Source organism: Rosa chinensis, chromosome 7, assembly GCF_002994745.2.
Source record: "Rosa chinensis cultivar Old Blush chromosome 7, RchiOBHm-V2, whole genome shotgun sequence".
Classification (NCBI taxonomy): domain Eukaryota; kingdom Viridiplantae; phylum Streptophyta; class Magnoliopsida; order Rosales; family Rosaceae; genus Rosa; species Rosa chinensis.
The window spans coordinates 24457021-24482889 of NC_037094.1; the positions used below are offsets into that span (position 1 = coordinate 24457021).

Genomic DNA, 25869 nt, shown 5'->3' on the forward strand with positions numbered 1-25869 from the left:
TTGAATACGTATTGTATACGGAAGATTTAAGTAAGAAACTAGGATGGGACAAACTTGGCCGAAGATGTATATTCTTTCGGGTATATGTTTTGAGTCCTTGACATGAAGATGTATATTCTCGTGTTTCTTAATCAATCCCAAAGCTCAATTAGGGGTGAAACGCAGTAAAGATGCACAAATTGTTTTCATTGAAAAAATTTCTGTTTGAATTTTGTGTTCATTTTCTGTGGCAGAACTTTTATTCTGATGGCAGAAACAGATTTGAAGTTCAATAGTAAAAATGCACACCAACTATTTGAGATTTTGCTTGAGCAAGCAAGTCTTGTTTAGTCTCTGCTTAGTTTTCTACAGTTACCGTCCGAGCTTGCAGGGTCAATGATGAATCTATTTTATTGATTTCGTACATTTGCTTTAGTATTTCGTACATTTGATTTCGTACATCTACTCAGTTATTTTCATGATCAGTTGTACTCAACTGCCGTTAGATCTAAATCCAATGGTGGATGATACTGATGGAAAGTAAATAAATTTCAATCACCTTATTGTTATCCAGTGATTTAGATTTTTTTTTTTTTTCTACTAGTCCCATTTTGCAATATCCAGACATGTTTTCTTTTGATTTGTACATACTTCCGTACAAACGTCCAACTTATTTTGGTTAGAGTCAAGGTCAAGCAAGTGGATCGGAATTAATCCACATCAAAGTCTTGATCAAAACTTTCGTGTTATTTTCATTCAGCTTTGAGATCCATTGAAAAACTGAATCCATCTAATTAGAAAATAAAAAAAAATAAAAACATTAGAAACACTAAGAATACTCAATCAAAAGTGGGCTCATTAAACCATATGTATAAGGGTATAATCCGAGAGAGACGATACTCCTTATGAAAGAAAAAGAGTACTACACACTCTTATAAACACAAAAAAAATTACAATATACTGCACAAAAAATTAATTATTCCAATAATACAGTCCATATATATATACAAGTCCATTTGGGATTTTGGGTCATCTTGTAACTTATAGTCTTATATATAGGTTTGATTGTGACACGACCATCTTTGTCTATGAAGAACTTGTGAATATGGACAAGATCAGCCATAACTACTTGTATATCTTAGTCAAGTCGAACAATTTCCAAAGACTTTCACAAAAGCAAGTCAATTCAATTTTAACACACACGTATAGTCTCCAAAATCTGGTGTCACAAAACGTGCTGAATCAATTTTCTTGCAATAGTTTAACAATTAATTATCGAGCTACTTAAGTTGAGCTATTGATTTATTGAGAAGTGGTTTTCGGAAAGTCATTGATTTATTGGGAAGTGGTTTTCGGAAAGTCATTGATTGAGGAAATATTAAGAGAATTAAGAATTTTCGAGTATTTGAGTATGATCCATTTTTCGAGATGGAGTTCAGTTATTCGAGGAGGCAATTATGTTAGCACATGCATGCATTACATAGTCGGCAGTTCCTTCCAGGTAATAGTCTGGTCAGCAGTACCCTCCAGAATATTTCGGTCGGCAATCCCCTCTAGATGACATGAGATAGTTAGTCGGTAGTACCCTCTAACTATCTATGGTTAGTCGGCAGTACCCTCTAACTATCTATGGTTAGTCGGCAGTACCCTCTAACCATCACCTCCTCGTCCGATCGGCAGTACCCTCTGATGCGTCATTGGTCGGCAGTACCCTCCAGGTGGCATGAGATGACTAGTCGGCAGTTCCCTCTAGTCATCGCCTATTTTTGAGATATGAGTATTTATAACGAGATTTATGGGACTACGAGATTTCTTAAAGGTGTTCGAAAATGGTGACCAAATTGCATCCACTATTGAACTACGAAAATGGTGACCAAATCGCCTATTTTTGAGATATGAGTATTTATAACGAGATTTATGGGACTACGAGATTTCTGAAAGGTGTTCGAAAATGGTGACCAAATTGCATCCACTATTGAACAATGAAATTAAATCTTGATTTAAATTTCTCTTAATTTTCTTGGATAAAATTGAAATTAATAAGCTCGATTTAATAGGAGCCATTGATATTTTTTTACCCTCAAATATGAGCAGTCAGATTCAAAATATATCTATTGCTGTTAAAAAAAAAAAAAAAAAAAAACCGACATTAGAACCGTCCATATAAAATGGATGGATCATAGCCGTCCAAAACATAACCGTTGTAAACTCACTCTAGTCAGCTGGGGACATGTATGTCAGGAGAGGCCCACCATAGCAGTCCAAATTCATGGATGTCTTCTCTCTCTAGCGCATTATGGCGCGTGCACGTCGTCCTCTTCATCCAGCCCAGCGCGTCCTTTTCAACCTCTCCATCTGGCGCGTTTCGTTCGGAGTTGGGCTGACCCAGCCCACATGTGTGGCCCCAATCACTATAGCCAAGTCTTGGTTTTGAAAAAGTCCCATATATATATAGGACTTGGTTTGAGTCCAAATTGTATAATTCCAAGACCAAGTCCCCCTAAAACCCATTGTTGGAGAACCCAAAACATGTTTGAGTCTCAAGTTTGGTATGGCACCTTATTGTTGGAGTTGCCCATAGTAGAAAATTTAGTCATGGATCCGGCTTCTCTAAAGTGCATAGTCAGTGAAGTTTGTAAAGTTCGTAAAATCTAAATCTTTCAAATAATTCAACGGTTAGATTTAGAACCACATCACTTAATTAATACTAGTTTATTGGTGTTTTCCTTTTTATACGAGTTACACTGCCGTTAACTCCAAAAACAAAAACAAAAAAATTCCGTTCAAAACCTCGTACAGCCGTTCACGATCCTTCATGGGAATACTAGTTACCAGATATAGGATCCTCTCCTTGCAACAAATTAAAAGAAGAAAAGGAATGCTAACTTTTTCTTCCGTTTTGCTTTCATTTAGTCTCCGTCAGTTGATCTCTCACAAACATACTAAAGGGCTTAAGGCTATCAGATTTGTATATATTTCCAATAAATTGTTTCAGGTAATTATTACAGGGCCTTTGAAACTCAAATATACCCGCAAGGTTTTTCGTTTATAAAATTGGTCATGGGTGCTTCCCATGTTTTGGAAGTTGTTTCTTGTCATCTATGTTATGGCTGAGGTGAAGAATTGCTTGTTCAGGGGCGTTTCATCGGGTCCTGATTGCCCTATAGCATTTTCAATTGGTTTTGTATGCGTATGCTCAGATCTTAGTCTTTTTATAACTTTGAAGAAGAGAGGATTTCTTTTTTTGATGTAGTTAACGGCAAACAAGTCTCAGTTTGAGCAAAAAGCCTCAACATAGATATTAGGTAATGTGGTTCTAAATCTAACCGTTAAATGAAATGGAAGATGGAGATTTCATGAACTTCAGGAACTTCACGGTCTTTGAACTTTAGAGTAGTCGGATCATATATTAATGGGAAAGGATCCTCTCCTAAGCAATGAAGTTGCCTAACCTACCTAAGCTTTTATCTATATGTTGACACGTGGATATAATGAATCCAACGGTCTACAACTTCTCTCTTTATTAGTCTCTTCAATCACTCCTCTCTCCCTCTCCTCTCTGTTCTTCTTTACGAGTCTGTCTACAGTGGAGACTAAACAAGTAGAGGAGAGTAGCCTAAGGCAAGCTCCAACAGATTGGAATACGATTTCGACACCATTTTCTCTTTGAGAAAAATCCAGTCACCGTCCCCAAACTATGCTGTCAAGGCCAATTTGATACCTGAACTCTCAAAAGTATCAATGTGATACCCAAAGACCTATTTTGACATCAACGTGATACTTCCGTCCAAAATCTCTGACTGTGCCGTCAACTATGTGGCAAGGGTAAAATTGTCTTTCTTTACTAATTAATTATAAAAAAAAAAGAAAAAAAAAAACAAAGCAAAACAGATCGAGCTCTCTCTCTCTCTCTCTTCCTTTCCTAATCTGATCCTCTCTCCTTTCTATCACTGGGAATGGATTTTTGGATTTATGAAGAACAGCCCAAATAGAGAATTTTTTTTTTGATCAAAAGTGTTTGTGGCTTATGAAGAACAGTCGGAGTAGCGAGAATCGCTGCCGATATCGGTGACAAGGAGGAGACTCTGGGCCGGAGAGCTCAGGTGGAGGTGGACGAAGTACTGGTCAGAGCTGGTGGAGGAGAGAGGAGCGGTGATGATCCGGGTATTGAATTAGAATCTGGGAAAGAAACAGCATCTCTTAAAAGCAAAACACGCAAATACTTCTTGGTTCCAAAATCAAACTCCCAATTGCTCAAATCCACACATCACAGAAATCTAGCTCTATTCTAGAAACCTTAGCAGCATAGTCTCATGGAAGTACCACAGAAACCTCGATTTGTCAAATAATTCTCTCAAAGGCTCTGTCCCAGGTTGGTTATTGCCTCATCCAACCTTAGTCGAAGTCATTCTCTCCAAAAACAAGTTCGGCGGCAGCTTCGGGTTTGATAACGGTTCGGTTTACTCAGTCCAGAAGCTATCTCTCGAGCAACAGGTTCACCAACTCTATTCTGCTTTCTGGTTTCCCACACCTCAAAATCCTCAACCTTTCTCACAACAATTTGGGTGCTCTCCCTTCTGATCTTGCCAACCTCACTAATGTCCAACACCTAGACATTTCGAGTTGCAAAATCTCCGGCAGCTCGCAGCCAATCTCTGTTCTTCACGCATTGACCTACTTAGATGTCTCAAACAACTCCATGAATGGTTCTTTCCCTTCGGATTTTCCCCCAATTAGTCCCCTGAAATCCTTGAACATTTCGTTCAATAATTTCAGAGGTATAGTCGGCTTAGAAGAGTACCAAAAATTTGGGAAAACAGCTTTCTACAAGACTCAACCTTTACATAAGAACAACAACTACCCAAACCAAAATAAACCCATAAGTGAGTCCGACGATCAAAATCTGAGTGACCTATTACATTTTGCCTCTTCCCACCGTTTGTTGCCTGTGGTTTTTGTTGTTTTAATGTACAGTAACTATGTTGTTGTGTTGTCCAATTGGATTTATATAGTTAACAGTTGAACACAAGAACCCATCCCTTCTTATTGATTCTCGAAACGAGCTGCTGTAATTTCCTTATGGATTTGAAGATTGAATTGCAGTGGATTTGATTGAGGTGGAGCTGTAGAGGTATTCATCAATAGCAAAATTGGATGAGAAAGAAGGAAGAAGAGATAGAAATTGGAGAGGATCTTGGCAGCGTTGGTGATGGTTTGGGCAAAGGAGAAGAAGAGGAGAGAGAAGAAGAAGGAGACTGAGGTTGAAGAAGAAACATAAGACATTTTCTTTGATTTCTTGAGAGGAGGAAAAGGAGCAAATCTTGCGGCGGTTTGGCTAGAACGAAATCCCAAAAGAAGAACAAGAAGAAGAAGAAAAAAAAATAGAAGAAAAAGAAATGAAAAGAAGAAAAAAAAATTAACAAAAATAAAAAAGTAAATTGGTCATTTCATTTTTTTGAGGGACCCACATGCTTGCCACATCATCAAGTTGACGGCACCGTCAGAGATTTTGGACGGAAGTATCATGTTGATGTCAAAATAGGTCTTTGGATATCACATTGATACTTTTAAGAGTTCGGATATCAAATTGATATTAGCAGCATAATTTGCGGACGGTGACTGAATTTTTCTCTTTCTCTTTACCTAAAACTCTAATCCATCAAAATACTCCATATCTATTCCTGCCCCCAATAAATGATACATCCCAATTAAAGCAAAACCCTTCAAGAATCTTCCCAACAGAAAAATGTAATCCTAAGCAACAACATATTATGTTTGAAGATAAGCTCTGATAAGTAGGAGTAAACAGTAAAGGAATGGAATAAGATTCAGATCACAACAAACATTCAACTAGACAACGTCACACATGAACTGCTGATCGGCAAGACTAGAAATTGAACTGAAAAACTTGGAGAAAGAACAACAAGCAACTGAACCAGAAACTTCAAAATTCAAACTTGAAGAAATTCAAACAGACTTCAGATGTTACTTTGAAATTTTCAAGAACCCAACTATGAAATTGAAAATTGGGAAAACATGGAAAAGAAGCAAAAATTTTGGGTGAATAAAAACCTGATGCTTGTTCTTTTCCATTGAACAGAGAAATTGGTTTTCCAATATCATATTCCATTAGTTATTGAAATTTTACAGGGAAGAAACACATCAGTGGAAAACCCAGCCCCAAAAATCGAACCCATCAATCCCAACCAATTCCAGGAGAAATTTATCAACCACCAAAACCCATAAGGACAAGTCAAGATTCAAGAACTTAACAGAGAGCGAAAGTCTTCCCTGCGGAGATCTGATATTAGGAGAGAGAAAGATAGAGAGGAGACGGTCGAGGTTTCTGGCCTTCTGGGTATTCGTTTTTGATGTCAATCACTACATGGCACTATTATAGCCACTAGATGTTGTTTCTACACGTGTCATTACTTGATTAAAATCTTAGGAAGCTTAGGCAATTTTATTGCTTAGGAGAGGATCCGGACCCTATATTAATCTCTTAACCTATTTCCAAAAAGAAAAATAATCTCTTAAACCTATTTTCGACTAGTATAGAGAATTGTGACAGGCAGGCATGCATCTTTCCCTTCAAATTCAAATCCAAGAAGAAACGAAAGGAGTCAAAATCAGCTCTGGATTTAAGAAACAAAAGCGACTCCTTAACTCCGGTATTAGACCTTGCCTCGAAATCTCTACCTTCACCAAGAAGCATACCAGAATTGTACAAAGAGAAGGAGCAAAATTTGAAGGTTTTCTCACTCCAAGAGCTCAGGGATTCAACCAATGGCTTCAGCAGGTTGCAAAAGCTTGGGGAAGGGGGATTTGGGAGTGTGTATAAAGGAATAATCAAGCCCAAAAATGGCAAGGGTAGTCCAATTTTGGTTGCCATAAAGAAGTTGAATCCACATAGCTTACAGGTTCCAATTCTTATCTTCATTAAGGAACTGTAACTGTTTGGTTAATTTTTCCATTTTTCTGTCTGTTTTTCTTCCACTTGGTTTTTCTCCATTACTACTGTCTACTTGGTTGGTTGGTTGTTTTCTTAGTCTTGGATGTTGAATGATTGTGATGGTAGCATTGAATGCTATTGTATTCTGATCTGAAAGAATTGTCATATTGGATAGGGAATTAAAGTAGTTTGTTTTTGGGTTGAATTATTCCTAAAGAATAGTTATATATATGTTCATGTTTTGACTATACTTCTAGTAGTGGCCATGTTCTGCATTTGTTAATAAACATATGGTTTTTAATTGATTAGTACATGTGGTTTGTTTAGTAGATTTATTGGGTCTTTGTGATTTTATATCCATGTTAATATAGCTTGTTGGATTTATAAGAAACACTATTCAATTCTTCAATATAATCCCAAAATACATGTTAGGCACTAGGCATAGTAGAGTGGGGAGGAAAAAGGGGCATGGGGTTACCAATCCATCCTATCATTCCTAATTCCTGGCCAATTGGAGTGGGAATGATATGGAAGTAAATAATCAAATAGAGAATGTGCTCAAGTGAGTAGGACATGAAAAAGACTAAATGTGACATAATGATTTTTCCGTTGAGGTTGAAAGAAATCTGAATGTCTTCTATTGATCAAGTCACGGAAGTTCTGTGGTATACATTTAGTTAACGACCCTACATGTAGTTTTGTGTATGACAAATTTGGACCTTGGAATTAATCTGGTGCTCGAACTCTAGGAGTGTGGAGATAATATCATCATTTGTAGTGTTAGCAAGAACCAATAGGAAAGTGAGTATTAAACTTAGGCGAATGGATTTCATATGGTGTTTCAAAACCATTACTAAAGTGAATTGTAAATAGACTTGTTTCTATTATGCAGCTATCTGTTGTATGACAAGGCTCTTACTAGTTACGAAAGAGAGGGGTTTGCTCTCAAGAACATGAATTGGAACAGATTCTCAAATTTTGTGGAAATAGCATTTTAACTTTGAGAATGGATAAATGTAATGATTTAGCCCTTGAAATGATATTGGTCTGTGTAAAAGATACATCCCATTACTCTTTTAAACTGTTGAGAAAGACTCGCACATTCAACTGAACTCTAAGTTCAAGTTATCCTTTCCTAAACACCCATTTTGGAGGCATTGTGTGCCTCTCTATTATTTTTATCTATTTAGTTGTCAAGCTTATGGTTCTTTGCTGTTTTAATATAGGGGCATAAAGAATGGCTTGCAGAGGTTCAATTTCTTGGTGTGGTAAATCACCCAAATCTGGTAAAGCTTCTAGGATATTGCTCTGTAGATGGAGAAAGAGGGATCCAACGGCTATTGGTATATGAATATATGCCTAATAGGAGATTAGAGGATCATCTTTTCAACAGGGCTTTGAACCCTCTTCCTTGGATCACGAGGTTACAAATAATGCTTGGTGCTGCTCAAGGATTGGCTTATCTACACGAGGGACTGGAAGTCCAGGTGAATATAGTTTTCATTTATTTGACCTATGTTTGACCATGTATTTCCTTTCAGTTTGTTTAGAATGTAGAACTACCATATCATGTGAGAATGCAACTCATATATGTTATTTTGACCAATGGAATACCAAATCAGTGTGACCTGCTTAGGATAGTGTAGTATTAGAACCACGACTAATGATTGGAATGTAGTAACTATGTATTATACATCTTTTACTTGTCTGCTGCATTTATAGTGGCATCTCTGGTTTTGGAACTTAAATTGTATCTGCTGCTAATATAATTGCCTCCAGTTACATATATTGGTGGACACTGTCACTTCAGTAACTGTCCATTATCTTGATGTATTTTGTTCTCTAAAAGCTTAAGCTGTTGGGACCCTATGGTTGTGTCCCATGGTATAAGAGTTCTTGAGTTCAAAACCATCGAATGAAATTGCACTCTTCTTTGTTGTCTAGTACAATTTGAAATTGAATATAAAACTTGAGAGTTGAATTAAATTATCATTCTGTAATTTCTGTGCGTTAATAGGTATCCCCTGTTTACTTCAACACACTAGTCCCCTGATCTTATTCTTCCATTTTTGTAGCTGGAAGTCAATTACAGGGAACAATTTAAATTCTCGCTACTTAAAAATATACTTTAATGTTAATGTTATAATACTACATCATAGATTTGGTTCAGCTATGATGTAGTATTATAACAAAAGTCATTTTGAGCCTAGTCATCTTGCTTGTGAGCTTAAAACAAAAGTCATCTTCTATCAATATCCAAATGCTGAAGAGTGTATTTAAGGATGGTAGATACTGGCTTACCTCACATGGTAATTCCTTATTTTGTTTGAAGACAAGAATTTTTATATAGGGCTAAATACAAATTACTACCCTGTGGTTTAGGTCCAAAATCAATTCAGTCCCTGAACTTCTAATTTTATCAAAAACACCCCTGCACTTTCTATTTTGATCTAATAAATCCAATTTGTTAGTTTTCCGACAATTGAGTTATTTAACTTGTTAATGTGGCTCATATATGGCCTATATTTTATGATGTGGTGTCGAGGTGGTCTGCATAGTCAATTTAGGAGTGAGTCCTACTATTAAAAATAAATAGTTTTTCAACAAATAATCCAACTATAACTTGAACCCATAACATAATATTAACAAATTGGACCTATTAGATCAAAATTGAAAGTGCAGGGGTGTTTTTGATAAAATTAGAAGTCTAGGGACTGAATTGATTTTGGACCTAAACCACAGGGTACTAACTAGTATTTAGCCCTTTTATATACTTTGTTGAACCTTTTTTGTTGCATTGTTTGAATAGGTGATATATCGAGATTTCAAATCCTCCAACGTGCTCTTGGATGAGGACTTTAAGCCGAAGCTCTCAGACTTCGGGCTTGCTAGAGAAGGGCCAAAGGGTGACCGTACTCATGTATCGACAGCAGTAAGTAGATAATAGATGACTTGTTTTACTACTAGCCCAAGTTCTTTTAGAATTCGATGTCAACTTCATTTGGAGGTTGGCAGAATCTTGTTTTAATTGCAATATTGAGAGGACAATTGGTATTAGTTATTATTTACCTTTCTGGTTCTTTGCTTCTATTTAACATTTTCCCTGGTTCATATTGTATTTGCTTTTGTTATCAGGTGGTAGGGACTTATGGATATGCTGCCCTAGAGTATGTCGAAACAGGCCATCTTTCCATCCATAGTGACTTATGGAGTTTTGGTGTGGTGCTGTATGAGATCCTCACTGGGAGGCGTGTCTTAGAAAGACACCGGCCAACAGCGGAGCAGAAGCTTCTTTATTGGGTTAGACAGTACCCTGCAGACAGTAAAAAGTTCAGCATGATAATAGATCCACTCCTAAGAGACCAATATTCTATTAATGCAGCTCGAAAAATTGCCAAGTTGGCAGATATGCAAAAGACCGGCCAACAATGAATCAGGTGGTAGAGATCTTGAAGCAAGCTATACAAGATTCACAAAAGGGTACCAACTCTGTAAACAAAAATTTTGGGGCATCTGGGTCTAAATTGGGTAAAAAGAACCCCAAGTTGAGGTGATATAAGAGAGAAGCCTGTGATCAAACGAAAGCATTATTAATAGTGTCTGCTGTGACTATGTTCTATTTAAATTTTTTAACAGGTTGAAAAGATTGGATAAGTGGAAATGGGAAGTTTTGTGTAAGTTCCAATTTTGCAGACCTCAAATACTTTTAGCCTGCTCTGTTTTTACACCCTTTTTAACTGAAGTTAGGGGTTCTGGTCCAACATGAGGGTGGTTTGATCACTACTGAGAGAGGGTGTGCGTACTACTTGAGGGGGCTTGGGTACAATTGGATGGTTATCATTTCTACCTTCTATTTTCCTGAGACTGAAGCTATGAAAGTTGGAGCAAAGAATGTAGATAAAGAGGGAGTGAAAAGAATGACAAAAGACACGATCACTCTTTAGAAAGGGTAGTTGATTTTATAAGATGTCACTGATCTCTTGGAGCTACAATGTGAGTTTTCTAGTTTACTGGTTAGCGATGTATGAAACCTTGAAGAAACTACTGTACAATATACATCCGTTTTCCAAAATTACCATATTCTGTCACATTGACATATCCATGGTTATCTTACATTAGACGTCGTGCATTCTAAACTGAAAGAAGGTAAAAAGAAAACAAAGAGCGAAATGCAGCTACAAAATGAAGAAAGAGGAGGCAAAGACATCTCAAATCGAAAAACCTCCCATATCCTGCCCTTGGGAGTAGGATACTAACTCCTTCCTCCACATAACAGTAGGCTGCAACTTCTAAGATCATCTTATAAAAAGAAAAAAAGACCACACTACAAACATTTATGTAAGTACAAAACAATAAATGATGATCTGCTAGTATTATTAGATAAATCATATCTTTTGTACCATACATGAATTTGAAATAGGCGCATCTCATGAAGACTTTAGTAGTGAAGTGTCAGAGACTCCCAAATCCTCTGAAGAATCCAAGCTATGCACTATCGTAATAAAACCCTAGGTTTCTGATACCATTAGTTTTTCCTCTGCCACTAGAGATACCAGGATCTTGAACAGTCGCATATTTCGGGGACTTGAGTGTTAGCTGTGGTCTGCAAAGTCCAAAATTCCCCATAGATGCAGAGTAATAAAATCTCTGAAGTTTGATTGGAATAGATCAGATGAATTGAAATGCTCTGGAATGGAACAATATATAATTGCAGGTAATTATTTTGAAATCAATCGAGAAAGCTAGGTTTAAATTACAGCCTGAAAGATGGAATAAAAGTGATACCAGCTCATACTACATACAATCCATTATTCACACACATTTCTGAAGAGATAAAAGCATAATAATTATTTCTTGCTGAAAGAGAAAGCAACGACATCTGAAAACCTTCAACATTAACCCTTGAATCTTTCCACTTCCGGGATCATTAGGCTCATTCATGTCAAAACAAATGACAGTCAAAAAACAATATTTCTAAAAGATTGAACAAATATTTTGTGTTTCCAAACGATTGTAATACTATAAATTTGAAAGAGTTTCTACAAGTATATCTAGCCAGAAAACATAAACACTATAAAAACCAATTATTATGTAGCTTAGTTTACCATTTATCTTTGAAGTCACCTTTGCAGTTTTGCCTTGTACACAGCGGTTTTGACATAAATCCAGTCTTTTGCATTGTCCAGGAATCTGAAATAAGCATATCTCCAAGAAGTCTTAAGCAGTAAACTGCCGCAGACCATCCAAAATCCAGTGACGAATCCCAGCACAACACTGATAAAAAATCCCAGGCTTATGAGACCATCATTATCATGTTCTTTGTTATCAATTTCAGTTCCTTCTCCTGGACAACTTTGTGTCAGCGGTGGTCCACAAAGTCCACGATTTCCCATATATTGAGAAGCATTAAAACCCTGAAGTTGGGTGCCTGATGGAATTCTTCCTGACAAGTTATTGTGTGATAAGTCCAAGACACTAAGAAAGTTTAAGCTCGCAAAACTTGAAGGAATTTTACCAGATATCCGGTTTCTTGACAAATCAAGAGATTCCAACATCTTCATGTTACCAAAGTCTTCAGGAAGCTTTCCCGTCAATTTGTTTCTAGACAGGTTCAGAGATTTCAACTCTGTCATACTTGCTATACTTGGCGGAATTTCCCCAATCAAATAGTTGCTTGAAATGTCAATGCTTCTCATACCTATAAGATTGGGAAACTCTCTTTCTATTCCTTTCCACACAAGTTCCACATTTTCACCAACTCCAGTATTAGTAGGCAACGAGGTTATGTTATTGAAGCAATGTGGCAAGCCTCCTGAAATACTGTTGTGAGAGAGGTCCAAAACATGAATGGCAGCTAGACTGCACAGGGAGAAGGGTATGATTCCATTGAACTCATTGGACCGTAAGCGTAGAATCACCAAGTTTTTTAGGCTTTGGTCAATCCATGTTGGTATCTTTCCAGACAAGTTATTGTTGCCAAGGTCAACCATCAATAATCCGGTACAGTTCTCTAAAGAAGGCAATTCTCCTGAAAAGTTGTTATCATGTAACCGCAATATCCCAATTCCCTGTAGACTGCCTAATGAGCTTGGTATTTTTCCAGATAATTTATTCTTTCCCAAGTTCAATGAATACAAACTTTGAAATTGCATCCAACAATTAGGAAGCTCCCCAGACAATAGGTTCTTAGAAATGTCAAGATACATCCAATATGGAGACTGCGTTGCACATAAGGAAGACAAATGTCCTGAAAACCTATTATTCGAGAGATACAGCCTTTGTAGCATAGGAGAAAATGATGGCAATGCGCCAGAAAATAGATTAGAAGACAAGTTGAGAGTAAACAAGCTTGTCGATGATAGATTCGGCAGTTTTCCTGATAGTCCAGCATTAGAGAGATAAAGATCAGTAAGATCTGTCTGCGTTAGAATCCACTTGGGAAAAGCTGGTCCCATCTTGCAAGAGGACATATCTAACCTCAAAAGCTGAAATGGTGGATTCCAATCAGAGCTCAGGTTGATAGAGAAACGATTACCAGAAAGACTCAAATACTGTAAACGAGAGAGGTTCAAAAAGTGGGCTTCTGTTATGACACCACTCAAAGAATTCCCTCTGAGATACAAGCTTTCAAGGCTAGAGAGTTGCCCGACACTCTTGGGTACAGACCCATTTAGTTGATTATTGGAAAGATATAACTTTCTTAACTTAAAAAAACGTTTCAAATCTGGCAACGATCCCCAAAATTGGTTAAAACCCAAGTCCACGGTCTCAAGTGTGTTCTCAGCACAAGACAAGGTTTTAACAGAGTCCTCAAAGTTTTCAGACAATTGGTTTGACCATAAGGTCAACGACTCTAAGCTGCATAAGTTTTGAATGCCTTTTGGTATCCCACCTTCAAGTTTATTCCAAGACAGATCAATATGGACAAAGTTGCTGCTGACATTGGCTATCCAATAAAATATTGAAGAATTAAGAGAGTTCCCAGAGAGGTCAAGGAGTTGAAGAGAGGTGGAAGAATTAATAAAGGGAAGTGATCTTAGATTGACATCAGGAAGCTCACACCAAGATAACTGAAGCTCGGTCAGCGAAGTGAGCTTGCTTAAAGATTGTGGCCAATTCACAACCTTTGACAAATCTAGATATGACATGTTCAGGTATCTCAAGGAAGAAAGATGAGATAACCACTCAAGATTTTCAGGACTAACAACTTGGTTATGGTAAAGATCAAGAGTGTGCAAATTAGAGAGGTTTCCAAGTTGGGGAGGAATAGGTCCACTGAAATTAGCATCTGCAAGTTTGAGTTCTTTCAGTTGACTCAGAGAGCCAATGAACTTGGGAATGATCATTCCTCCAAAATCATTATAACTGAGGTCCAAGTAATTTAGATATCGCAATTCAAGTAGTGAAGGACTAATTTCACCTCTCCGTTTAATGGAATGGTAATAACTATAAGAGAGATCAAGAGTGATGACATGACCTGTTTGGTTGTTGCATGCTATTCCTCTCCACTTGCAGCAATCTTTCTCACCTTTCCAAGAGTCAAGAGCACTGGACTCATCCACAAGGCCTTGTTTGAACTGGAGAAGAGCATGCCTTTCACTCTCCAAGCACATGATGTTGTTGGAGCTTCCAACACTTGAACAACAAATAGCAGAGGCAATGGCCAGGCACACAAGCCCAACCAAACCAGAATGCATAGACCCACCACTCATTATACTGAAAAACATGATTATGAAGATGATATGCAACCTGTAAAGTGAAGTATATATAGTTGAAGCAAAAGGACTTTGGAAACTACATATGTACAATCGTGGAAACATCAATGGAGTTGCTTCATTGACTGACTTGATCGGCATAATTTGGAAATTGGGTTTTTCCTTCGTCGATTATCACGTGGTTTTGTACAATCATTCTATGTTTCTCTCCTTTCTGATTATCACGTGGTTTTGTACTTAGGCTGGGCCCTCAACTGGACCCCAAGACTCTCTTCTCTTGTAAAATTCGTGAAAATGGAGAAAGCTTTCACTCTGGTTCAGACAGTTGCAGTGGCAACAGTCTTCTACGTTTCCTGCTGGTACTTGCTTACTTTCTCTCAATTCCATTCTTTTCAAAACATATACCCGGCTCGTCATACATCTACTTGTTTGCTGCATTTATAGTGACATCTCTGGTTTTGGAATTAAAATTGTATGTGTTACTAATATAATTACCTTCAGTTACATACCTTGGTGGACACTGTCACTTCGGTAACTGTCCATTATCTTGATGTATTATGTACTCTAAAAGCTTTAGCTGTTGGGACCCTGTGGTTGTGTCACATGGTATAAGAGTTCTTGAGTTCAAAACCTTCAAATGCCATTGCACTCTTCTTTGCTGTCTAGTACAAAGCGAAATTGGACATAAAACTTGAGAGTAATATAAAAGAAGCATGAACTAAATTATCATTCTGTAAGTTTTGTGCCTTAATAAGTAACCCCTGTTTACTTCAACACACCAGTCCCCTGATCTTGTTCTTCCATTTCTGTAGCTGAAAGTCAATTAAGGGGAAAAATCAAAATTCTTACTACTTAAAAATGCTTTCTTGTGCTTTAATGTTAATGTTATAATACTACATCATAGACTTGGTCAGCTCTTCTTGTCAGATAGAACAAAAGTCATCTTCTGTTTTTGCTTCTGGCCATCAATATCCAAATGCTGAAGAGTGTATTAAAGACCGGCCAACAATGAATCAGGTAGTAGAGATGTTGAAGCAAGCTACACAAGATACAAAAGGGTACCAACTCTGTAAATAACAATTTTGGGGCATCTGGGTCTAAATTGGCTAAAAAGAACCCCAAGTTGAGGTGATATAATAGAGAAGCCTGTGATCAAACGAAAGCATTATCAGTAGTGTCTGCTGTGACTGTGTTCTATTTAAATATTTTAACAGGTTGAAGTGACAACTATATATTGCTAATACTCCTACAATTGGATCAAATAACGCGTCATTCTTTTTTCACTTGCTTATGTCTTCTTCTGTTTTTTTTTTTTGTTTGGATCAAGTTTTGCTTGCTTTTGTCAAATTTCAATAAAGCAGTCAGACATTTAGGCTTGATGTATCGACATTTTAAATCCTCTAACGTGCTTTTGGATGAGGACTTTAAGCCGAAGCTTCTATATTGGGTTAGGCAGTTCTCCTGCAGAGAGTAAAAAAATCAGCATGATAATAGATCCACTCCTGATCGAGTCTATCGATCCTCTCCTGTTCAACAACCATATATTGTGTGTTTCATATGATTACCGCTTCACTCATACTATAAATTAGAATATCTTTCTAATTGCAAGTCCTGTCAAACACCACAAATAAAGAAACAAACTTGTGTAACTTATTTTACTTTGCCATTTATCTCTGACGTCTCCCCTGCACTACTCTTGCCTTGTACTTGGCCGTTCATATCAAATCTTACGCTGGAGGCCTGGAGCTCCCAACTCTTGAACAACTAATTGCAGAGGTAACGAGCAAGCATAGAAGCCCAACCAACACTTGCTACTCATAATGTAAATATAGTCTCTGCATTTGATAATGAATAAAGCGACAGAAAGATCTCTACAATCTAGCTATAAATAGCTACATTGTGTGTTGTGCGGACTTGAATTCTGAAAAGTTACAAATACTAAAGTGAATGTATGAAATCAATAAAATAGATTCATCACTGACCTTGCAATCTCGGACGAGTAACTGTAGAGAGCTCAGAATATACTAAACAAGGCTTAGCTTGCACAAGTAAAACCTCAAACAGTTGGTCTGCATTTTTACTATTGAACTTCAAATCTGTTTTTGGCATTAGAATAAAAGTTCTGCCACAGAAAATGAACACAAAATTCAAACATATACTTTTTGAATGAAAACAATTTGTGCATTTTTACTGCGTTTCACCCTGATTGAGCTTTGGGATTGATTAAGAAACACGAGAGAATATACATCTTCATGTCAAGGACTCAAAACATATACCCGAAAGAATATACATCTTCGACCAAGTTTGTCCCATCTTAGTGTCTTCTACTTAAAATCTTCCATATACAATACGTATTCAATCAATAATTGGAAACAATTAAAATCTTCAAACATATTTAATTGAACAACCAAATAAGCAAGCATAGAAGCATATCATATAGAAGTCCATGTATGACTCACTCATAAAATAGTCGAGAATCTGGCAGGTGCTATCACAGACTTTGAAGGTTTCATAGCCTTTAAACATATATGATCACGATGTTGTAGAATGTAGCAGCACAGTACTTATCAAAATGAAATATACTGCCAGCTAGAACCAATTGCACTTGACCCTATATGGAACCAGTTTATGAACTTATCTTCTTTGTTTTGCATTTCATCAAACACATTGTGGGCATACTTCACAGTTCACAATGGTCAAAACGCAATATCTTCAGAGGATGAACAACCATTCTCCTTTTTCCTAACTTTTGTGATATACTATGTCATGTATATGCAAGGAGATATTACAGAGGAGACTTCAAAGATAAATGGTGACGTGATAACCGAAAGCCACCGTTTTGACAAAAGCTAGTCTCAAAGATAAATGGTAAACTGCCACCCACTGACTCCGTTTGGACAAATGTCGTGTAGTATAGAAGAAGGAGAAGAACCTCCTCTAAACTAAAATCCAAGATTTAAATTTTACCGAAGGTGAAACTAACTAAAGGAATGAATGATTAATTATAATGACCTGCTCAATAATGACATCGAGTTTTTGTTTTTTCAAATTGCAGCTATTCAAATTAGCTATCATCCATCAATTATACAAATGTCTCAATGAAGAAAAAAAAAAGCATAATATCATCAGGGCTTGTATCAGCCCATATTACATTTCTCAAGAGAAACAACCATAATATTTATTTCTTGCTGAAAGAGAAAGCAAAGACATCTAAAAACCTTCCACATTAAGCCTTGAAATTCCAGTTCTGGGGTAATTAAGCTCATTGCCCAGAATGCGCGCCAGCAGCCCCTACGATTTATCTTTGAAGCCTCCTCTGCATTTTTGCTTTGTAGACAGCAGCTTTGACATAAATCCAATCTTTTGCATTGTCCAGGAATTTGAAATAAGCATATCTCCAAGAACTCTTAAGCAATAAACTGCCGCAGACTATCCAAAACCCAGTGATGAATCCCAACACTGTACTGATGAAGAATCCCAAGCTTATGAGACCATCATTTTCGTGTTCCCTGTTATGATCATCTTCAGTTGTTGCATCTCCAGGGCAATTTGGTGAGAGTGGTGGTCCGCAGAGTCCAAGATTTCCCATATATTTAGAAGCATCGAAACTCTGAAGTTGGGTGCTTGCTGGAATTCTTCCAGACAATTGGTTGTATGACAAGTCCAAGACTCCAAGAAAATTCAAACTCGAAAAACTGGAGGAATTTGACCAGATATCTGGTTTCTTGACAAATCAAGAGATTCTAACTTCTTCATGTTACCGAAGTTCTCAGGAAGCTTTCCTGTAAACTTGTTTCTTGAGAAGTTTAGAGAAATCAAGTTTTGCATACTAGTGATGCTTTCCGGAATTTCCCCAACCAAAGAATTGCTTGAAATGTCAATGCTTCTCAAATGCCAAATATTGTTCCCGAACTCAATCTCTATTCCTTTCCACACGAGTTCTACAACCATATAAGCATAAAGAAAATCATCAGCCAAAGCCGTTATGTTATTGAAGCAATGTGGTAATGCTCCTGAAATATTGTTGTGAGAGAGGTCCAAAACATGAATGGTGGCTAGATTGCACAGGGAGAAGGGTATGATTCCATTGAACTCATTGGACCGTAAGCGTAAAATCAATGAATTAAAAGGCGCGCCTCAAGGCTCGCCTGAGGCTCAAAAGGCGGAAATCAGCCCTTAAATTGAGTGAGTTTCGGTTGTAAGGCGATGAGGCTTCAAAGGCGTCGACCAAGGCGTGAAAGGCGAACCAGAGGCGCAGGCGCAGTAATTTTTTTTTTTTCAAAACCCAAAGACGCCGGTTTAGGCTTTGTGTTTTAAGCATTGTCTAGGTCGCGAGAAATAGCAGAATAGAGTTCCAGAACAGATTTCAGCCTTTGCACTTCCAAAACGCAGCAAATTCGAACCTAACCCAGAAAAATGATAAAAATCTCTTAGAACCCATTAGTTTTCTCAAGAATTTGGCTTTAAGGGAGATTCTTTTCTCACTTGGAATTCGAGTTGGAGACTTGGAGCAACTGAGCAAGAGATTTGGATTATGGGAGTTTGATTGGCAGCAAAAGATTTGAAGGTATGATATGAATTTGATTTTCGCACTTTGAATGAGTGATTCAAGGCTTAGGCTCTGCTTTTCAAAGGCTTTGTGAATATGTGATTGTTGATTGTTACAACTGAGTATTTCTGTTGCTTAATTCAATCAAATTGGCCATAGACGAATGTTTTGGTTTTTGCTTTTCATTATTTTACAGATTGCAGCAAAAGAAATTGATTCAGAAGTTCTATATCATTGACTCCTTACCCAGATTTTGTTTGATAGTCTTCAAATTTGCTGCCCAGATTTCATTTGAGAGTCTTCATATTTGAATGAGTGATTGGATTATGAAATTTTGAATCCCATTATCAAACTTTGAATAGGATTATGAAACTTTGAATATGCTGCCCAGATTTTGTTTGATTGGAATCATAGAATTATAAAACTTTGATTAAATGATTCAACTAGTTAGGCACTGATTTGATGGAGGCTTGGAGCTGAACCTTTGATTGATATACTTAATAGGCTTAAACTAGTTTGTTTAATTGATATGCTGCCCAGAATATAATCAATTTTTTTTAATTCCTCGCAGTTTGCAATGATTTTATGTTTTAGCAATTTTACATTCTATGTAATTGGTAGGACGCTATTGATAGAAAAGCTAGAATTCATATGGAAATATAGAAAGAATAAGACTAACGGCCTCCCACCCTAGGCTCACCTCCCCATCGCTCCTCCTCACCGCGCTAACGGCTATCTTCTCACGCATATCTGCTAAGGCCAAGCCGGCTTCTACCCATGTTTACAGAGAAAGCCAGCCATGGTCGCCGAAGCACCACGGTCGAAGCTCCAATCCCCGATCGATATCAACGGTCCTCTGCCGCTACTCCCCGCCGACTCCTCCGGCGTTGTGGAGAAGGAAGAAGACGAATTTCCTGATGGAATGTTCCTTATATAAAAACCCCTCGCTCACTCTCTCCTCTATGACTCTCTCTCTTTGAGGTCTTGTTTCTCTCCCTGCTTTAATTCGTGTTTTGAGTTTTGATTACTATCTATTTTGAATGGGTTTTTGAAAAAAAGTGGGTTATTTGCACAAATCGAACTGAGAAAATTGGGAAAAGCGGTTTAGATTTTGCCCAGATCTGAATTGTTATTTTAAGTTTCTGGATGGAGCAGGCTGGGTTTTTAATTTCAATTGCAAAATCTAGGGTTTTTGAAATTGAATCTGCGGATTGTGGTTGTTGCTAAGGTAGGAAGTGCTGGATTTGGCTAAAAAGAGTACAAGAGTACATCATTGAATAGCCAACAAGTGCTGAATGGCTTATATATGTTACTCCCCCTGAACACAAAGATCATTTCAATACGGTTTTTAAGATATGTGGTGATTGTATTATAGCATACTATTTTTGGTTGTTGTGGTGTTCCCTGTTAATATTATTGTAGCATATAAGCCTAGTTACTCATGATTTTGTTTTACAGTGTGCTAAATGTGCTCGTTGGCTGCCAGATGATAATGGCTATCCAAAAGCTAGCCATATATCAGTTGAAAAGCTATCTAACTTAGCCGAGCCCTGCAGTTCATTAATTTGATCCAAGAAGCCAAGATACGAAGCAAAAATCTTGTTAAGTTTGTGGAATCTCATAATCAGCTTGAGTACTGGATGGAGTGGGCTAGGTTTTTAATTTCAATTGCAAAAATCTGCAGATCTTGGCTGTTGCTAAGGTAGGAAGTGCTCAATTTTCCAAATATGCAACCTATTCTATGTTTCAATAATTCCTACCTCCAGCTTATGACTTTATGTTTCTCTTATTGGATTCTTGTTCTTTGACCTATCATTTTGTTACATACGTGGTCAATGAAAAAGATCACCGTCAGTTCTAACTCTACCTTCTCCAGAAGGTAATTGCTGTTGCTTAGCTCATCATTTATTTTTACAGATCTGTTAGTATTAGTCGAGTCCAATATGTGCATATGGTTTAGTTCAAAGTTGGAAATAGATTTTTACAGATCTCTATGACTCTTTGCAAAGATTTATTATTTGTTTTTGCATTAGCTCACTATAAAATTGGCTAATCAAACTGTGCCAATTGAAGTTATAAACTTGCTTAGTAAATGTTGCGTTGTTACTGATTAGTTTTTCTTATGTGGTTACTACTGCATTTAGTATGAGGTACGTCTTGCTCATGAAGTCATGTTTTTGTTTTTTTTTTTTTTCATTGTGTAATGAGAATTTGAGGCCTATTGATTTATTGTTTGTGTTCTGTTAATTTAGTGGGATTAGAAGTCAAAACTGTTATCACAAGGAAGGGCATCAGGTGTCATGTACATATAGGGATACTCTGTATATGCTGATATTTTGAGCCATCCAGATTGTTGTGTCACAGATACCAGATTTCCATAACATGCATGTAATGGCTTTCAGTTATTGCAGCAATCATGTCCTTTGCCAAAGTAATAGGTAATTCTTCCATTAGAGAAACTCAAAAAAGACTTCATTAGAAAGCATTACTCTATATGGTTGCCAAAATTATAAATAGCAACCTTGGATGCTCTTTGGCTAATCTCCCTGCTTTTGGTAATCTGAACCAATTGAAGCTGCTAATTAAGCTTGTTATCTTGTCTGGTTATTTGCAGTGGGGGATTCTAATAATGCTGCAGCTGTAGTAAATATAAGTATTTTGTGCTATATTTGAATGAAAAGACCTATGAGTTTGTGCCTTATTTCTCCTCTGTGCTTCCTAGCTTCTTCTTTCCTTCCTTTTTGTTTAAGCTCAAGTGGAAAAATAGACTAGTGTTTCAATGAGGTACTTAATGAGTTTGCTCTATTTGTGTTTTCAGATTTGGTCAACAACCTTGGTACCATTGCAAGGTCTGGCACCAAGAAATTCATGGAAGCCTTGGCTACTAGATCTGATGTTAGCATGATTGGTCAGTTTGGTGTTGGATTCTACTTTGCATATCATGTTGTTGAGAAGGAAGAGGAAGTTGATGAAGAGAAGGAAGTGGTCATGTTTCTGGCCTTGATTTTTTGACATTTATGTTTAGGCAGGGTTAGTATGTTCATGTTAATGTTGGGATATGAATACTGCTGATGGAATTTGTATGTTTTGGAATCAATGGAAAGTTTTTGGAATCAATGTTGGATGTGTTTGTGGATATTTTGATCAATAGGTTTTTGTTCGATGCAATGTCCAGAATGTATGTCCTATAATCCTATCTCACAGACAATTCAATTATGACTAAAAACTATTGTCTAATAACTGAACTTCAAAAAATTGAAATGAAAAAAACTGTTGTGTGTAAAACCTAACTACAATATCCCTGAAACAAGTGTTGTTGCCCAACTGTACGAAACACAACTACAAAACTACATATTCTGTTGTTCAACTACTAACAGAACAATAGTTATCTTGAAAAATGATGCACTATGATACATTAACAGACTGATATTTCCAAACATATGTTGTGTTAATAAAATCCACTCAACAGTTAACAACTATTCCTCGATGTTGAAGATTCATAGAGACAACACTTTTTCTAAAAGCAATGTTCTCTGACTTGTCCTCACAAGTCTCCAGCCTTCATCTTCTCCTGACTTAATTTGCTTTGCACAACCTCAATGGTTTTCTACTATTGTCTTTTCTGGTGTTCAGACAACAGGTATTTAGAAACCTGCTCTTGTACTATCCTTCTTCAGACGACAGTTTTGTGCTATTGTCTGACCACCCCATCAGACGGCACAGGCTTTAACAACAGCGCCCAACCTCATCAGACGACAGTCCAAAACTGTCGTCACTGTCGTCTGATGCCATTATTGACGTAGTGTTGGTACAGTTCTCTAGAGAAGGCAATTCTCCTGAAAAGTTGTTAGCATTCAAACTCAATAACGTAAGTCTCTTTAGATTGCCTAAAGAGCTTGGTATTTTTCCAGATAATTTATTTTTCTCCAATTTCAAAGCTTCCAATCCTTGGAATTGCTTCCAATAGTTAGGAAGCTCTCCTGACAGTTGGTTCTCAGAAATGTCAATCAAACCCAAATATGGAGCCTGCGTTGCACAGAAGCAAGACAGCGGCTCAGAAAACTTGTTATTCGAGAGATACAACTTTCTGAGCTCAGGAGAAAATGATGGCATTGCACCAGAAAGTAGATTAGAAGACAAATAAACATTACTCAAGCTCATTGTTGACAGATTCGGTAGTTTTCCACGGATTTGGTTCATAGAGAGATCTAACTGAAATAAGCCAGAAAATATATCCCAGAACTTGTTAGGTAATGATCCTGATAGTCCAGCATTAGAGAGATAAAGACCGGTAAGATTTGTTTGCGTTAGAATCCATTTGGGAAAAGCTGGGCCCAGCTTGTAGGAGGACATGTCTAACAGACCAGTAAGTTGAAATGGTGGATTCCAATCAGAGCTCAGGTTGATAGAGAAATAATTACCAGAAAGACCCAAATAGTGTAAATGAGAGAGCTTCAGAAAGTGGGATTCTATTATGACACCAGTGAAAGAATTCCCCGAGAGAGATAGATGTTCAAGGCTAGAGAGTTGCCCGACACTCGCGGGTACAGACCCATTTAGTTGATTTTTGCCAAGATGTAACTCTCTTAACTTTGAAAATCGTGCCAAATCTGGCCATGACCCCCAAAACTGGTTATAACTCAAGTCCAGGGTCATAAGTGTGTTCTCAGCACAAGACAAGGTTTTAACAGAGTCCTCAATGTTTTCAGACAATTGGTTGCTCCATAAGGTCAACGACTCTAAGCTGCATAAGTTTTGAAAGCCTTTTGGTATCCCACCTTCAAGTTTATTCCAAGACAGATCTAGTGTTACTAGAGAAAGCATGCTTGTGAAGACATCTGGGATGGGACCTTCCAGTTGGCTATGAGAGAGATCAATATGGACAAAGTTGCTGCTGACATTGGCTATCCAATAAAATATTGAAGAATTAAGAGAGTTCCAAGAGAGGTGGAAGAATTAATAAAGGAAAGTGATCTTAGATTGACATCAGGAAGGTTACACTGGGATAACTGAAGCTTTGTCAGTAAAGTGAGCTTGCTTAAAGATTGTGGCCAATTCACAGCCTCAGACAAATTCAGCCATGCCATGTTCAGGTATCTCAAGGAAGAAAGATGAGATAACCACTCAAGGTTTTCAGAACTAGCATCATGGTTCCCGAAAAGATCAAGAGTGTGCAAATTAGAGAGGTTTCCAAGTTGGGGAGGAACAAGTCCACTGAAATTAGCATGTGCAAGTTTGAGTTCTTTCAATTGACTCAAAGAGCCAATGAGCTTGGGAATCACAATTCCTTCAAAATCATTATAACTGAGGTCCAAGTAATTTAGAAATGGTAATTCAAGTAGTGAAGGACTCATTGCACCTCTTAAAGGAACTTCACTATAATTGAAATATGAATCACAACTAAAGGAGAAATTAAGACCTGTAACATGACCTGTTTGGTTGTTGCATGCTATTCCTCTCCACTTGCAGCAATCTTTCTCACTTTTCCAAGAGGCAAGAGCATTGGACTCATCCACAAGGCCTTGTTTGAACTGTAGAAGAGCCTGCCTTTCACTCTCCAAGCACATAATATTGTAGGAGCTTCCAACACTAGAACAAGAAATAGCAGAGGCAACGGCCAGGCACACAAGGCCAACCAAAACAAAATGCATAGATCTACCACTCATTATACTGAAAAACATCATTATGAAGATGATATGCGAACTGCAAAGTGAAGTCTATATAGTTGAAGCAAAAGGATTTTGGAAGCTACATATGTATAATCGTGGAAACAACAATCGAATTGCTTCAGTCCACTCCAAAGCAAGTCTCTGGAAATTGGTTGACTTGATTGGCAAAATTTGAAAAATGTTGAAGGAAGTCGACATCATGTGTGCCTTTTCAAACTAGGGTTTTAGTCGTAGAGTTGTAATAGGAGAAGGTTCTAGATTTCCTAGTTATGTTCGGATTCTATTACCTTTTATGTACGCTGTAACAAACTATATAATGGGCTCCTATTATCAATAATACATGATAATTCTCCCTACAATTCCTTTTTACTACAACACGTTATCAGCACGAGCACGACCCCTAACCCTAGCCTAAAAGAAAAAGAAAAAAAAAAACCCTAAAAACCCTCATCACCAAAATTTGCCGCAAGCTACCACAAGCCCTAGCCCGTGCAGCCCTGCCTTCCCCCAATAGCCTCCTTGCCGCACACCGCAGCCTCCTACAACCTCCCCGCTGAGCATCTGCAGCCCCGCAGCTTTCGCCCAGCTCACGTTGCCACTGTAGCGTAGCTGCCCCGCAGCCCGCGCACCAGCTTTGCAACCCGCCACTACAACCTGCGCTCCAATCTGCCAGCTTTCCTGCGCGCTGCTGCCTACATCCCAGCCTCCCTGCAGCCTTGCTTCCCTACCTCCTACGCGTTGCTGCCTGCATCCCTGCAACCCCTGCAGCAGCTAGCCTCGCTGCTGCCCTTGCATCTGCAGCCCCGCAACGCACCAGCAGCCTCGCAACTCTGCAGCCCCGCGCATCCGACTCGTTGCAAGCCTCGCTGCATCATCTCCTCGGTTAGCTTCGCTCCATCACGCCTGCATCAACATGCGCGTGATCCAAACCCTGAATCAACAAGTAAGTTTTGTGATTAAAGTTGTTGTTTTCTTGTATTTTAAATTCCTTTATTTGCTGCAGGA

The 25869-nt window shown here is 37.8% G+C and overlaps 2 protein-coding genes, 1 long non-coding RNA gene and 1 pseudogene across 4 annotated transcripts; 2 read left to right on the forward strand and 2 right to left on the reverse strand.

The window, feature by feature from the left end:
- Nucleotides 1-2275: 2275 nt before the first annotated feature.
- Nucleotides 2276-10757, forward strand: LOC112177650 (annotated as a pseudogene).
- A 1284-nt stretch (nt 10758-12041) lies between these two features.
- LOC112177651 (receptor-like protein EIX2) lies at nt 12042-14674 on the reverse strand. Its single transcript, XM_024315919.2, has 2 exons — nt 12447-14674; nt 12042-12374 (listed from the first exon to the last, which is right to left on the reverse strand). The coding sequence occupies exons 1-2, from the start codon at nt 14656-14658 to the stop codon at nt 12052-12054; spliced, it is 2535 nt and encodes an 844-aa protein (XP_024171687.2). The 5' UTR covers nt 14659-14674; the 3' UTR covers nt 12042-12051.
- A 3035-nt stretch (nt 14675-17709) lies between these two features.
- LOC112175214 lies at nt 17710-22199 on the forward strand. 2 transcript variants are annotated; one of them, XR_002926354.2, is made up of 3 exons: nt 17710-19213; nt 20654-20897; nt 22014-22199. It is a non-coding gene; the product is annotated as an uncharacterized LOC112175214 (long non-coding RNA). The 2 variants fall into 2 exon arrangements; XR_005803256.1 differs by lacking the exon at nt 17710-19213 and adding an exon at nt 19222-20176.
- A 722-nt stretch (nt 22200-22921) lies between these two features.
- On the reverse strand, nt 22922-24861 carry LOC112177652 (receptor-like protein EIX1). Its single transcript, XM_024315920.1, has 2 exons — nt 24195-24861; nt 22922-24099 (listed from the first exon to the last, which is right to left on the reverse strand). Exons 1-2 carry the CDS (start codon nt 24859-24861, stop codon nt 22922-22924), a joined length of 1845 nt encoding a protein of 614 aa, XP_024171688.1.
- Nucleotides 24862-25869: the final 1008 nt, after the last annotated feature.